Below are 16,911 nucleotides of genomic sequence, written 5' to 3'. Positions count from 1 at the left end.
CTGGGCCGACTCCTCCTGGGCCGACTCCTCCTGGGCCGACTCCTCCCGGACCAACTCCTCCTGGACCAAAACCACCAGGTCTAACACTTCCTGGGTTTATGCCTCCAGGACCAAATCCTCCGGGTCCTTGTCCACCATATCCTGAGGAATAAGGGGCAAATGAGTTGAAATAAGATTATTATAAAATGTATCAGTCTCCCTTTGATCTCCTCTTTCTTTCAACTTTTCTCCTTTTTCTTGTTTTTCCTTTCCTGTTCTACTTTCCCATTGCAGTGTCCATATAATCTTTAATACCCGCTGCATGAATCATAATAAAGCTATTACATATATAAATCAAGCAGAACAATATGGAGCAAGCCAAGCTGATCCACTTGTGAAAGTTAAATCTGTTGGGCTCTTGTTGGCATCAAGACAATTATTCTTATTGCTACAGACAGGACACCGAGAAAAAAAAATAAAAAGAAATAAGATTATTATTCACGATGCCTTTCTAAGTCATTTTCTAACAAGGAAAACTTAAATGACATAATAGATATGAAAAATAGCCTGAATCAAATTAGTAATAAAAGTCCATATTAAGTGTACCTGATGCAACCAATAAAGCGTTCTATTGGTCACATAAGGTGTAATACATTTTTTTGCAAACCCCAAACCATTTAGAATATTGCCGACATAATGTGCAGTAAGTGCTAAACAGTTTTAGGTGTAACTTTATAGACGTGAAGCTTTTGCAAGATACAGTGAAGAGATCATTGGTGACTTTTATTGGAGCCGTTTGACGAATCCATATTACTTATTTTAGTTTTAAAAGAGGATACAATCTTCAATGTTGGTTTGGATCTTTAAAGCCTTTGAGACATATACTGTTGATAAGGTCAGATTTCTAATTTACAAGATGAGGTCAATAATTGATTGAACATAATTTCACTTAGTATAGGATACAAAATATATATTGATTTGAAGGATGCCATGATAATGGCAAAAGAAGCAAATCAAAGAGTTACAGCTGATTTTTTCTATCTCAACTTGAATCAGCATAAGGAATTTATTGTTGTTAAGATCCAAAAACACTAACCTTTAGTAAATGCTATTTAAATGTCCCATTTTATGAGCTCACGTGTTGGAAACAACTGTTAAAATCCCTTGAAGTGATGAAGGTCCATTATTTTCTTCCCAACGGGTCAACATGAACCACTTAAATGGTCTATTTAAAAGGTAAATGTCAAGGAATGCAGTGAGAATCAATAAAATACAAGAAAAAAACAAACCACCTAGACCAGCACCAAGTCCGCCACCCCCACCAGACTGGAAATCTGGACTACCTCCTCCTGCACCAAAGCCTGGTCCAGTTCCAGTACCGCCGGCTCCTGTTCCAGCTCCTGTGCCGGTTCCAGCTCCTCCAGAGGTTGGAACATATACACCTGGTTAAAAACATCAGATGGGGTGAAAAAGTCATTTGTTTCTTTGGCAAACCTACAGCTGTTTCATAGTGTTTTAAAAAACTGTAGATATTGGCGCATTGATAATAAATAACGCTATAATCTATCCTCTTGTGGACAGAAGAAAAATAATATTTCAGATATTGTGACTTCTTAAAGCAGTTTTTTTTAAACATTTCGTTCATGTTTGTTTTTATAAATGCTGATTTATCTCCAGCTGATAACTAAGGCTGCCTAACCAAAAAGGCATGCATTCTCATAATTCTGCACTCATAATTCTCACAATTTTCTGCACCTATGTTGTATATTTCATCATTCTCTGTTACCAAAAATAGAAACACACAGAGGCAACAGCTATAAAAGGAGAAGTTTGTCAAGAACTCACAGTCCAGATGTAAAAAGAAGTCTGCAGGGATTCTTGAAGAATGTGAGTTAGTGATGTCACAGTAATGCCATGTACATGAACAACACTAAATAACTCTACTGCTCACCAACTTAGCTGTGTCTGCAGACTTATCTTAAGTCTGTAGTTACTTATGAACACACTCTGGTACAAAGGAAGTATAACATTTTACACCTGTCTGTTTTTTTTTTTTGTTTTTTTTTCTTATTGGGAATATGTTGTCTCTGGATTCATTTTGAAATCTCATCAATTCAACAGGTAAATTTAGCTTTACTAAACCCTGTTTATAAAATATAACAGTTATGCTCATTTTTTAAGCCCGTTTTGTATAGTACACTATTTCTAGTTTTATGTATTGTGCTTTAGACACATTTTTGCGGCCAGTCAATTTCAGGTTTGGATTTTTTTTAAAGGGAACGTCAGAGATGGTTTATTGCAAAAAAAAATATTTACACTTTTAAATCTTTATACATGGTCACTGAATTTAAACCAGGTGCCATCCAAATGCAGGGATAATATGCAAATCTCTTTATTAACTAAATCCTATGATGTGGCCCTCATTAATCTGATACTCCAAATTAAAATCCAGCTCATCCAGCTGCCATCAGAAGTTATTTCATATATGGGATTTCATTTCCATATAAATGCAGTTGTTTCTTGAAGATCTTGGAGATTTGTCTTGTATGCCCAACCACTTACCAAGAGAAGTGCTGTCTACTCTATGTTTATAGCTTTTATTTGACAGAGGATGTGTTTTTTCACTCTTGCATAAAGGCTAGATTTGTAAAGTAGAAATCTAACGGTTGATGTATCCAGGCCAGCAAAGCTCAGGATCTCTGCAGTTCATGTAGAGTTACTATGGGTCTTCTAAATGCTTCTTTGATAAACACTGACATGTCCAAAGCCTACCAGCTTTGACATGTCATGTCATCATAGAATGAACTCCCTTAGGGCAACTGGCAACACTATACTGTCACAGAATTAAACAGTCTCCTTCAGTCTTTTGGAATCTGAAAAAGGTCACATTCACCTCTCCAGATTAAACCCTACATCACAGAACTAAAGGACTCTCTCATAAGGAAAGTGTTATATCTGTTTTGTTTGCTACAACAGGTCTTAGCTTTGTTAGCTCTAATGTTTAAGGCAAAGCAATGCTTTATTCACATAACTCATTCAGTGATGGATCCAACACTAAAATTATCTAGGCGGGTCTTTGAGAATGGCAACTCAATACTTGCCAAGTTCTGTATGTTGATCTGAGAAATCATTTAATATTTATCGAATTAAGCCAATTCAGGGGGTTAAAACATCTAGAGTGCTGCTTTCATTTCATTATTTTAATTATTAGGTGCATCAGGGTAAAGGGGAAATGAAACCTAATGCCAGGCACACGTTCAGATGGGAATCAGTAATCACTTTGTGTCTGTTTATCTTATGAAAGGCAATAATATGTACAAGAGATTTGTATTTAAAAGATATGATGATGTAAATCAGGTTTTGGGTAGGATTCCTTCTCTAAGGACTTGTGCAGACTGTTTCAGTCTAAGTAAGTAAATTAATCAAATAAATGACTGCAGTTATTCTTAACTAGCAGAAGTTAGTTATCTCTATGAGATAAGATAGTCTTTATTGATCTCACTGTGGAGAAATTCACTTGTCACATTGACTCAATAGACAAAAGAAGGTGCCAAAAGGAGGAAAAGGTGCATGGGGTATATACAGTGCTTCCAGTCTCTTATTTAATAGGATTATTGCACAGGTTATTGGAAAAGGTATTAAATAGTTATTGCACATTAGTTATTGCACAAGTTGTTGCAGTTATAGGGCCGCATTGTAAAGTCTGATGGCAGCAGGGATGAATAACCTGGAATAATTGCAAATGAATCTGCAAAGTCTTAAGCTCTTAATTGACTAATTGCTAAGGATGTCACACGCATAAGACATTGAAATAGATTAGTGCAATTAAAGGTTTATTTGAAAGATACCCTTCTTAAACCTCAGACAGAAAATGCACTGTGTATTTTTAGAATTAAAAACATGCATACAATATCTTATTCTGTCTTATTTTATTTTGTTTTGACATCCAAATAAAAAGTAAGATTTCAAAATCTGTATTTTTTAATCACTGAACACTTGGCAGCAAGTTTTTTTTTAATTCTCAACTTATTGTCAAACACTACTTTTTAAAATAAAAAGTTAATAAACCTTAAGCTGAGCCCAACAAAAGTCTGATCCTTTTTTTCACCTTACAAGCTTCTCAAAGACTAGATCATTTAGATAAAGACTCCAATAGTATTTTTGGTTAGTATTTTCACATTTAATGTAAATTCTTTAGTCAGAAAATAACAAGTGTTTAAGTTTTTTCATAACATATTTAAAGTCTACAGGATCTCCAAATGAATAAAACAATCTCCTAAACTCTCAGTAAACATGCATCTCGTCTACTGGCTCTGTTACACAAACTTTCTATGACACCTGACCCACAGATGCTGATCTGCACTTCTCTGCACACATGCATTGAAGGAGACTCACCTCCTTGCAGCGAGGGTTTCCACAGAGCCAGGAGAAGAACTCCATGCAGGTATGTGGCAGCCGTCCCTCTCGCCATCTCGCTCCAAAATGTCACTCACCTCCCACACGGCCCAGGTTTTATTCCCACTAAGCCTATCGCGGCTCACCGGGGCCTTTAGGAAGAAGGAGGGGAAATACAGAGAAAAAAGGCAAAATTATGCAAAGCAGGAGACTGTGTCAATTGGGTACGAAGGAATGAGGAGTGAGATAGAAGGGGAGAAAAGGAGAGAGAGAAAAAGAAATAACACTGCATCACCTTGTTAAACCAAATGGGCTGCTTTAGCCCTCAAATGACTTTACTTTATGAGGTTATGCTGCCAGCAAGAGAGAGAATGCCAGATAAAAAAAGGGCTGGGAATGAGAAAACAAGGGAAACAGTGAAAAGAGAGTCCATTAATTTGAAAGCAGCTTTTTTTTTGGTTGTTGTTATTTTTCCCTGAATTCCCCAACAAACCAAAAAAAAAAAAAAACACATTTTGTGTGCTGTTAAAGATTTGGAAATGTTGCTGTGGTGTCAGACAAAAAAAGAACATACAGTAAAAAAGAAATCGTTTGGTTACTCAGCTGAAATGTGTAGCACTGTTATGCTTTGAGAATAACTTATGAAAAGGGATGAGTGGTTCAGCCTGGCAAGCGTCCAAACACCAGACCTTGAAAAAAAAACACATCAAAGGTACAGTAATGAAATAATTCAAAGAACTGAAAAAAGTCCCTCTCATGAGCCCTCAGTCTGTCTCTTCCCAATGGGATGCCTTTAAAAGATGATTACCTTATCTCACTTAAGCTACCCTTGTCTGGGATCTTGTTCTATCACTCTTGCTCAATAGATCGTTTAAATCAAGAACTTAACTTTCTGGCTCAGATACGGACAAAGCCAAAGTCTATGCACTTCCTGCACCCACTCCATCCTATCATCACTGTTAACAGGACACCAAACTGATGTCATTAATCTGCTTGAAGCAGAGACTGACCCGGTTTTCATATAGGACCAATAAATCATGTTTTGATTTAGAGCCATGATCTCAGCCTCAGTGGACCTCCCTCTCATCCTGGTCACTTCCTGCAAACTAATAACCCTCAAGATTACAGCTCAGAAATACCAACAGGATCAACATCATCTTCACAAAGTAAGGAGGAGACCCTGAAGTTTCCATCCTGGACAGTTTTCACTCCTCAATCACACCTTTATGAGCAATAGAGAAGAGGATTAATGTTAAGCAGCCCCGGGGTGAGAATGCAGACACAGCTTTTGGTACAGAAGGACCAGATAGCCCAGGCATTCCCAAAGTCGGTCCTCGAGGGCCGCTCTTCTGCAGGTTTTAGAGGTTTCCCTGCTCCAGCTCTGATTTACATTGATAGTTGATTAACTGGCTTTTGCTGAACTGCAATCATTAGAATCAGCTGTGCTAAAGTAGAGAAACCTCTAAAACCTGCAGGACAGCAGCCCTCAAGGACCGACTTTGGGGATGCCTGGGATAGCCCATAAGAACAACCAAATTAACCTATGCTCCTTTAGAACCACCTACTAAATATTTTAAATGACTTGGTTGAGAGACATCCCTCAACCCAGATGAATGCATCTATGGATAGATGGAACAGACAACCAAACTATATTAAATCCCCTGGAAATTACACAAGGGTAAGGAGCTCCAGCATTTTTCCGAGAGCAAATCAATAACCACAAGATTTTATAAATCAGAGATTTTGCAATTTTTCAGGGTCTCCTTTCAAAAACCCCTAGGGTAAGCCACTAAGATCTCTGATCCTTGAAAAGTTTGAGCAGAGATTTTGGACTAATTGGTTCCCACTCCATGCTGGATATCGCTCAGTTGCCTTCAGCCACCAGTCAGCACCGTAATCAGCATCAGCTGATTACGGTGCTACTATATCCACCCATTTTCTCCACCGATTAGTCCTTGTTAGGGTCACGGTGGGGCTGGTGCCTATCTCTAAAAATTTCCAGAGGACTTCACCATTGAAATTCACCAGAGCTAGAGTTAAACTGACAATGCCCACGTGCATGGCAGTGGGATGTTGTAATACATTGGGTAAAAGTAAAAAGAAAAGTTCTTTCAACTTTCCGATTCAAGGTCCTCCACGGACGGGTTTGTCATTGGATTGAAGGGGGAGGATTTGCCATTGAACTTCTGGCTAGAGAAAAAACATGTCACTAATCGGTTACTCTCTGCTTCTCATAGTGCACTGGTTGTCTCCATCATGGATAATAGCGCATTGTGACAAACACCAGATACAGCATTGGGACTTGCTCAACAGTCGATACCGCACCATAACGTCACAAACCAGTAGGTGGCAGTAGTGTTCTTTGGCAAACATGGATGCATCCAGTAAAGCACATTCAAATGAAAATTACTCTTAATTAAAAACACTGCCTCCGCGACCCGATAGATGGATAAAAACAGTTATCATTTATTGAACATTATGTAATAATTTCATACTTAAAGTACTTTCACAAGTTTGTATTCTGAAAGTGAGCGGACTCTTCATTTAATGCCTGCATAGTTCCGGTTGATCTGAACCACTTAATAAAGTGGACACATGGTACGGCGGGTTAGCGAGGCTTCGGACATCATCGATTTTGGCCCCTTCCCTAAATGAAGCAAGCCTCAATATGTGCTTTGCAGAAACGCCCCCTCCACTACTCGACACACGCCTTGAAGCCTTGACTCATAACATCACTACATGTCTAATCCTCTATGCAGCTTCAAGCTAGGTCAGATCTCCATTGCAGCTTTAGTCCATGTCTTATGCTCTCTGTCATCTATAAATCAAGCCAGGTGCTGCATCTTATACCAGATGAAATCTGGTTCTGACTGCTGCTCTGTTTCTATTCTGCTTCTACATGGACTGCCTGATTCAATCCCATCCATCTCCTGCTTTGCCTGCCTGCCCCAGTCTGCTACTATCTCACCCATGACAATACAACTTATGTTTCACTCTATCGGCTTAACATACTGGGGTCTCAGTGGCAGAATCATATCACCAAGTTGTCCTTTCTTGATAATTCGCACCCAGCCTGTAACAGTAATAAACAGAAATAGTTGGGTTAGCCACAACAACCTAACCTTGTCCGGAGCATCAAAAATCTCTGTAAATTTCATATTCCTATATGGCACTCAGTCTGCATTTCATTATAATAGACTATAAGCTTCTCCTGAGTCCTCAAAGTCTGCCTCTACCACAAAGGACATGTTGACAGAATTTAATAGACCATGTGCTTCTTCTGCTGCTCGACAGCAGCTTCAGTTTGGGTTTGCCCCATCCCCAGACACAGGGAGAGATTTTTCCTGCTTTCTTTTGTGAGTTGTATAACAGTTCAGAGTTTCTTCAAGCCAGCTGATAGTTCTTTTGTTCTCCAGAGTTTCATCTCCCAGATGTTTGCCTTTGCAAAATGTATAACTGTCTACGGTTTCCCTAAAGACAAGCAAGCTTTAAATTCTTTCTCCTTAGCTTCATGGTTAGTTTGACTCCCAAAGCAAATTAGTCATTTAATTTCCACCTTGAAATGACCTTCATGAAAAGCCAAACAAATGAAATATTAGCAAACTGAATGTGAGATCAGCTATGCAGTATTTATACCTCGGTAACCTCCAAACAAGAGAAGTCTGATTCACAGATTTCAGTGTTCTATGAAGTGCCGTATGTGTCCAGAAGTCACGGTTGCCATTCAGGATCCCTGGAAACAATCAGTGTTTTTATTAACCAGTGGTTATTGTTAGGGGGTTTTCTCCATGTTTGGGCTGGTCTTGGGTTCTCAGTGCATGAGTCTGGCAGGATCACAGAAACATTTTCTTTTTCTGGAGGTAATGGGCCTGAAAACGGATGAGGTGAATGAGCTAATGACACCTCAACATTTAGAGAAATGGAAGAAGAGATGAATACCTAAATCCTCCTACAGATTCTTTGTGCCTAAATATTCTTTAAGCAGAGCTGGAATGATTTCTTGAGGGTTGTAAAGGATATCTTATTAAAGAAATAAACCCATCAACACCTCGGTACAACTAATAACAAACTATTCAATTTCAATACCTTCGAAGATTTATGCAAAAAATAAGAAACGTGTTCCAGTTTATCACTCTGAAAGGTAGAAAATTCAGTTTTTCTCTTTGAAAACTTTAACTCTCCATTCTGTGCTTCACTAATTGGTGACTGCTCTGTGTGTTTGTAATTCTGCAAAAGAGTTTATTATAAACAGAAAAAAGTAGGAGCAGTGCTACCTGAGTACCCATAATTGGTCCTAAAGTGTAGTTTTATTGCTACTTCTTCAGACCTGGTACACTTTGTCTTTAGCTTTGATGGAGCTATATAGTTATAAAGTGAACTAATGCTGTAAAAATAATCCAAAATGAAGGGAAAAGAAACATACATGCTAAAATAAAAGCCATATGCATGCTTTATTTGTTACCAGGATACAATTGAGGTCATGACTAAATATAGAATCTACATAAATATAACAAAAAAACACAATTTTTATTCAAGTTTACAATGCTAGGCATATTCCTTTTAACTATTGGAAAAATAAAATATATATATTTGAGTCCATATTCATAACATTGCATTAATACAATTTTCTATTTGTGGTTCACTACTAACCTTTGTACCTTTTTAATGGGATTCTGAAGTCATCTACTTTGGTCTGAAACCTGAGACTCAGTGAAATGGAAAGCAATGTATGTTCTTCAAATGGGGAAACGCATTAAAGAGGTTGGTTTGTTTCTACACAGAGACTAAACAGGTCTGTTTATACCTTCTCAGTGCAACTTTCCACAACAGTCAGTTCCTAGCAGTGATGTAATGACACTCATACATGCATACAGACAGTAACATTATTCAGAAAGACTTGGAGCTCTGTTTTTGTTTTTCCTGAACAGAACTACACCTCTGTTTGCGTGAGATTTTATCAAATACCAGAGGACTATTTGGTCTAGTGAGATGAAACTTAGCTGTAATTCTGAGTTTAAGGGTCATGTGATGGATGGGGTGTTATCGTACACTGCTGCAAATAGCCTACTCACCAGGGTAAAAAAAAAGAAAACAGGAATATGGGAGTATTTTGACATTTTAAAGTTGTTCTTGATTTGAACATAACATGTTATAGGGCTGGATCTTACAAAGAAAATGCATTTTGACTAGTGCTCTTTGCAGAATCTGTATAGTTTGCAGAGTCTTGGGTGCTCTCTATTAATTTTCTACATGATTGTAAGACTGAGAACAAGGCTGACAATTAAAGAGGTTAATGAAGTGTCTAGTGGACTATTTCCCCACTGCTTTTAACAAATTTCTGTCATATTTTGGATCATTATCCCACTGAAATACACACAAATGTCCCATTTTTCATTTACAAGATGACTCTTATTAGTATTTTATTTACCAATAACATGATACCATTACCTCTTACATCTTTCACTGTCCAGTGATTCTGAAGGATAATAGTCCAATGGTATCTTAATTTCCCCTAACTTACAATGCAAAATCAACCTTTTTAGTAAGTAAAATTCATTTGTTTAGCACTTTTCACAGAAAAATCACAACATGCTTCACAGTAAAAATGTAATACAATAAAACAATGTAGATTACAATGTATATCAACATTTGAAAAACAAATGGAAAGATACAAACAGAGCCATAAAAACCACACGTCTAATTCAAAGCCTGCTTAAACAGCAGTGTCTTCAGTTGCTTTTTAAAAGAATCAACAGAATTCATGCAGCATAAAGAAGGAGGCAAAGCATTTTGCAGCCTCGGAGCCACTGCCTGAAACGAACAATGCCCTCTGGTTTTAAAACGAGTGAGTGGAAGCACTAACTAATGTTTGGCCCGTTGACCTCAGATTATGGGGTGGAGTGTAGAGCTCTAACAGCCCAGAGATGTAGGGAGGAATTTTACCCTGCAGGGCTCTAAAAGTAAGAAAAAGGATTCTAAATTGGATTCTATACTGGACTGGTAACCACTGCAGAGCTGCTAATACTGGTAAAATGTGTTCTCTTTTGTTAATGTGAGTTAAAAGCCTTGCAGCAGAGTTCTGGACAACCTGGAGACGGTAAAGCTCCTTCTTACTCAAACAAGTAAAACGACTGTTGCAGTAGTCTAACCGTGAGGAAATAAAAACATAAACAATAATTTTTCAACTCACCCTTTGACACCAGTGGTCTTAATTTGGAAATATTCCCTAGTTGGAAGTAATAGTTCCAAACTAATTATTTAGACTGGTTCTTCAAGGACGCTGAATCGAAGACGACATCTATGCTCCTGAGGCTGGGCTGAACACACTTTATGTTGCTTTATTTGAGGGATTTTACTTTCGATAATTAGTGCGATAATTTGTGTTTCAGGTTTCTCAGAGTTCACAAATAGGAAATTGTTACATAATCACTGTTTAATGCTGGTCAGGCAGTTAGTTTAGGAAGAACATTTATTAAATTCAGTGTCCTTGAAAGAGTAATATAGTTGAATATCGTCGGCATACAGGTGGTAAGAAATGTCCCTGAATTGACTGATTATTTGACCTAGAAGACCTATGTACAAAAGGAACAGGATTTTTGATCTTTTAAATATATTGTCATGTTATTCCTATATCCAAACCAGAAAAAAATGGTATTTTGCTTGATTCACCAGTACTGCATAACCCTCATGAATTCTGCCATCTGAATAACAGCTGTTCTAGAATGCCCATCACAGTCCTACATTGAACAACAATTACCTGCCCCCTCCAAGAAGCACCTACCTTGTCTGTCGTGCACCTGCCAAGCAAAGAACATATCCATTTTCTCGAATCTGCAAGTGATGATGTAAGGTAGAGCACAAATATTTCTGCTCAAAGTTGAGACGAAGTTGCTATTTTAGCCCCTGATCAACACTTGGACTGCAGCTGTTCTTTTCTTAGCTAGTGTTTAGGTCCTAAATACTTGTTTTAACTTCTAACTTTGTTCACCTTCCTTAAGAGAAGACTAATTGCCAGAAGTGTGGTGATACAGAAACGTCATGAAATGGGCATTGACAGGCAGAGACGGCTTCACTCCTGGAGAGTCTTTTTACCAGGTCGGAGGAAAACAACCAGTATTTCATAACAAATAAATAATCTGTGATGCCAAAGACAACATTTCATCATGTGTTGGATATAGTTGAAGCCTTAACAGTGGACCTGAGGTGTTTTTTCCAAATGTTCCTCCTTTATTTTGAACCAGACTTACGTGGAATGTTTAGTACCAAAAACTTCAGTCTTAACCTCATCAAAGGACATGGTGCCAGTAAAATTGCCAATTAAGCTGGTAATAACATGCTTTAATGTGTGTTCAAAAATCTACCTGACATCACAGAGCCAGCAAAGAGTAGTGGCTCAGTGTAGAGGACTATGTAGAAAAGATGTATCTCAAATTTGAAGAGCTTTAAACACATCAGTGTAGTGAGAGGCCTTGTATGTTGTTTTGTACTGTTAAGTACCACCCATGGCTGAGGTTCAGTGATCTTTTTTCTTTTGTCAAGTTAACCTCTCCAGTGTGCATTTAAAAGCAGGACACGATGTGCTTTGCACTCTGTTCTGCTGCAGATCAGGAAGTTTTTTCACCATTATTCCTTCAAAGAGCTGGTCACATAGACTTGGATAATACTGCTTAAACCGCATTGCAAGTTAGCCCTTGCAAAAATGGGAATGAGGCTTCGAAGTTAGACATCTTGGAGACATAAGAACAAAGGAGGTTAACTTCTCTTTACAAAATAATTAAACATATGATAACAATCTCTCTATTTACCTGCTTATATGCTGTGATATTTTCAGTATGAAGATTTGTCACAAAATTGAACCATTGTGCTGCTATTGTTAGACTAGTAAGCTTTGGAAAAACGTATGCCTTCTTTCTCTGAAAGATGAACTTGATCTCTGTCCAGCTTTTTTTATCACAATCCCAATAGTTTTACCTTTCCATTGTTACTCTGATCCTTGAATTTAACAAGTTTAGGTCATCAGTCTGAAAATCTTCTATCAACATTCTGTCCTCTTGTCTTGCCAATTTTGAAGTGTGGCAAAAAATAGGCCCATCTTGCTAATTTTCCGTTGTTGGTTGCAGCTTTCCAGGGTTTTAGTCCTATTGCTCTTCCTCTACTCTGTACTAAATCAGGTTAGATTTCCATATCTCCACTAAAAGCTACAGCTGTGGCCATCAGTGTTGAATGTTGATCCATTAATGACATTAACATGTGACATTAAAGAACATGGTTACATTAAATGAGCTTATGTGAAACTATAAAAATGCATGTTTCAAAATAACATCATAACTAAGTAAATAGCAATAAAAAAAACATGAATAGTTTTCTATTGCTGCATATGCAAGAATGTCCACTTGCCTTAATATCTAGATCACACACCCACTCAAACTAATAAAGTCAGGAACAGACTTATGACTGGGATCAGTCAGGGCAGACTGCAGCGTCTCATCCGGTCCATCTCTCCAGGATCTGTACACCGCCAGGACTCTGAGGCATGCAGGGAAGTTTGCATTAATGCATAGCCTACTGTGTATATAGTACATAGCTATATACTATATATTGCATATAACTATAGATCCTGTATTCTGTATATATATCCAATTTGTCTGCACCATCAACACCAAGTCAAATTCTTTGTAAGTGCAAACCTACTTGGCAGTAAACTTGATTCTGATTTATTTATCTATTTTTTTGTTTGACATTGGATATTAATCTCCAAGTAGGTATGAAAGAAGCCTAAATGGCACAAAAAAACAGTAATGGAAATGCTTTGATACTCTCCTGCTGCATAGAAATGTGGAGCTGCAACAGAAATATTATATGCAGGGCAATACAGTCAATCATCGGACTGTATGCTCAAGTTATTCTGCTTTGCTTCTGTGTTGTGGTTGTTCTTCTTCTCCGGTGGATTGATACGTCCCTGCATCCCGCCACCTAGTTTTACTACTGCGTTCTGTACCGCCCACTGCTGATGACGAAGGACTCATCATCAGCAGTAACGACTGCTGGTTGAAACAGCTGCAGCTGGGAACTAAGCACCCACATTCTGTGGTACGGGCTTCGATCTGGTTAAAAAACAAAGGTTCTGCTATTGAAAAAGGGGCAAATCTAGAGTGCAGCCATAGGAGAGCATAAAGAGAATGGGCATTTGTCAAATTACACAAGGGAATCAGGACGTCACATATAAAATAAACAAAGAAAAAATAAAACATCTTGTAGAATAAATGTATTTTTGTCTAAATACTTTTATTTAAAATTATGCCGCAGTAATAAATCAACATTTTATTGTAATGCATCTTTATTTTGCAGGTGTAATAGTAAGTGTGGAGGGAGTGACGATTCTGAAATACAAAATCCTGCTGCAAACCATATAAGGTTTGCCTGTCTCTCAACATTATCAGTCTTCTTATGGTTTCTGTTAAATTATATTGTACTGCAGTTAAGCTGAAACCCTGTAGACATTACATCATGTTGTCTCAATTTGGTCAGTTGTCCTGCTGTAATAAGAAGAAATTACCACTTTAAAAACTGGGCAGAGTATCATCATCCACTGCCAGAAAGCTTTTCAAAAAGTTCACGTTGTTATTCTTGACATGAATCTAGCATCAGAGTGGTAATGTGTGTAAACATAGTGATTCATGCAACCCGTGACAGCCATCATCACTAAAAGCACACGCGCTCTCTCCCTCATCTACCTGCTGTCCACGCCCCACATCCATCTACTCAACCCGCGGGGTGCTCACTCATGCCAACTCAAAGAAGTGTATCAGTGTTACAAATAAAGCAGCTGACTGAGTAGCTCCTATTTTGAGTTTACCTAATGTCTACCTTACGTTTACCTAATGTCTGCTGTCTATATATGGGCATCTGTGCAGTGAGGGACTGCACACCCCCTTAGAGCTGCTAATTTGCCCCTCTTGGAGGCAGAGAGAATGAGTGATAGAGGAAAGAGCGGGTCTAAAAAGCACAGACAGATATGGCCTCCAACATCCAACATCACTCACCCAAACTGAGATTTGCTAATAAGCCCACACAGGCATGAATCCTTTAAAATGTGTCATCATGGAAGTATTTTATTTCTCCCTTCACATAGGGATGCAGCCAGGTACATGAGGCATCCACCTGGGAATTTTGTCTCCTTATAAAACTCAGCATCATTAATTGTTAAACTTCTGAGCATGTGTGGGCGCAGCATGGATCTGCAATGAAGCTGTCTAACTTGTTTGTTGAAAGGTTGGCAATGTAAGCCTGAGCTTGTAGGAATATAAAGAATATTGTTTCAATAAATTCACCCAAAACTCTTTGTAAGTGCAGTTCAAAAAAGTTGGGCCAATTGTGCTTGTAATGTTATAAATATGTCATGAGTAATACTTTGCAGGCATTCAGAAATGTAATTAGAAAAATCATTGTAAACCACCTTGTTGGTGCAAAACTCTTTGGGCATTTTAACGTTTTCCATACCCATAATTGTCGAGGAGGTAACAAAAGCAATAGAATTTTGGTTTGTTTTTGAGACAGACTTTCATCTTCAATATATTGTGAATTTTGTGAGAAACTGTATGACATCTGTCTTTGATAATGTGTTATATTAACTTACACTGACTACTTTATTTGTTTAAAATCAAATATGAATTCAAAAACAAAATTAAGTGGATCTTTTTAGACTTTCTATTATGTAAAAATATTCAATTATGATCCAAAACTCTCCCTAGATTCAGGGTTCCTATGTCATAAAAAAAAGGGAATCTAAATATTTTTCAGGATTGGGTATGGAAGGCCAATTTTTCAGACATCTTCCTCTGTTCCATTCTCTCTATTTTCTTCAGAAAGCAAATTTAGTACCTCTTGGTCATGTGCAACAACAACAAAAAAAGGTTTCTAAAAGAGATATTTTCAAAAAACATTTCGTTATTTCAATTAAGTCTTATCTGATTCTGTCAGCAAAGCCTTGAATGATTTGCCGGAAAGACCTGTCAAAATGACTCCGGTAACAACTATTGTAGACTGGAAGAAGTCACCAGTTTTTATTCAAGATCCTTATTAGTGTTTTTAACTTGTGACTTTTCCATTTCTCCACATAATAAATCTATCCAAGCTAGCTAAATTATGTTAAATTCATTGTCGTCACTGACTTTATCTCTTGTCAGGCTCTACAGTTCTTCAGGCAGAATATGCAACAGGCATGCATTCAATTCAATCTGTTTAATGATAAAGGGCAGTGGTCAATCACCAGTATGTGATATTAGTGATAATCCATAGATTGTTTAACAATTAATACCCTGAGGACTTAGACAGGGAGACAAAATACTTACAACTAACATGACGTATGGTGTGGGGTTTATCTCTAGTGCTAGGTTGTTCCTGACACAGTCTTGCCAATCTATGTTCTCGAATGTACGCAACTGTGTTTGGAAATTAGGGAAAATCTGGAACATGGCGACTTCTATCGTGCGGTCTTTCCTTAAGAAGGCTCTGGGCGTGCTGGTTCTGACCAACTGGATTGTGTCTGTGAGAGCATTCGTTGAGGAAACGCATTGTCACTTGCAACTTGTCAAATATTGACCCTTGGTCAAGTATTCCTCTTGTCATTTGTTAATGTGCATGGGTTAAAGTGCAAACTTGTGAAAATTTTCTATGAACTGCGAAGTGAAATATAACTCAATCCTGACCCCTAAAGCTTAAAAAGAAAAATTGGAATACATGTTACCAGAAGCGCCTTAAATAAAAACAGAATTGTATCAGTTACATGGTTCAGTGTCTACAACCTGTCACGTAAACTGGGTGTGAATCTTTGCCATGAGGGGTAGCCTGTTGTGTCAGTATGTGATTGGCAGGAAGCTTGGACCGAAAGTGTGAATATGTCAGTTGAGAGTGATAATGTGTTGGTGGAATTAGGCTTAGATGTGTGGTTGTGTTGACTGATGGACATTTTAGGCAAATCCATAAAGACACTGTTGCAGCAATCGATTCTACTAAAGATAAATACACAAATGCATTTTTCCCGATTTTAGTTTAGTAAATAAGCTTCTGTTGAATGAAAATAGTTAATCCCATTGTGCCCGTGAAGAAAAATATAACCTTGTGGTATCCTTTTGTTCATAATCCTGACACCATATCCCTCCTATTGAAACCCAGGAACCTAGTTTGCCTCCCAACTCTGGTGCCGCTGCTGGAGATAGGTCCTTCGATGTTCATTGTCCATGAACACCTTGTTGCCTGTTTTGTTTCTTGGGACTGAATCTGCCCCAAAGTTTGCAAACAAAACCTGTTGTATCAGTTATTATTTGCAACCTTTGAAGAGCCTGGATTTTCCTGGCTTGGTGGTTTGGCACCTATTCACATAGAGACAAATCAAGAGAAACTGTCAGGACTCTTGTTTTGTGTCTGTGTTTTCTGTGTTTGTCTCCCTTCATCCACCAGGAGGCGCCTGGTTCTGGTCCACCTCCTCACACACCTGCGGATGGTTTCCTCGTTAAATGGAGTGTTCTTAAGCTGCTG

General features: G+C 38.0%; 1 protein-coding gene across 1 annotated transcript in view; it reads right to left on the bottom strand.

The window, feature by feature from the left end:
- The window catches only part of eln (elastin), a 41,440-nt gene extending 36,908 nt beyond the window's left edge, over nucleotides 1-4,532 (bottom strand). The window contains exons 1-3 of the mRNA XM_015395997.1: nucleotides 4,375-4,532; nucleotides 1,269-1,421; nucleotides 7-141 (exon numbers count right to left, since the gene is read on the bottom strand). Of these exons, the coding sequence (XP_015251483.1) occupies nucleotides 7-141; nucleotides 1,269-1,421; nucleotides 4,375-4,450 (364 nt within the window). The 5' untranslated portion in view covers nucleotides 4,451-4,532. The remainder of the gene's footprint in view (nucleotides 1-6; nucleotides 142-1,268; nucleotides 1,422-4,374) is intronic.
- Between the last annotated feature and the right edge of the window lie 12,379 nt (nucleotides 4,533-16,911).

The sequence above is a fragment of the Cyprinodon variegatus genome, unplaced genomic scaffold (assembly GCF_000732505.1).
Source record: "Cyprinodon variegatus isolate N-32 unplaced genomic scaffold, C_variegatus-1.0 Scaffold771, whole genome shotgun sequence".
NCBI classification, from domain to species: domain Eukaryota; kingdom Metazoa; phylum Chordata; class Actinopteri; order Cyprinodontiformes; family Cyprinodontidae; genus Cyprinodon; species Cyprinodon variegatus.
This window is presented reverse-complemented; position numbering and strand designations above follow the sequence as displayed.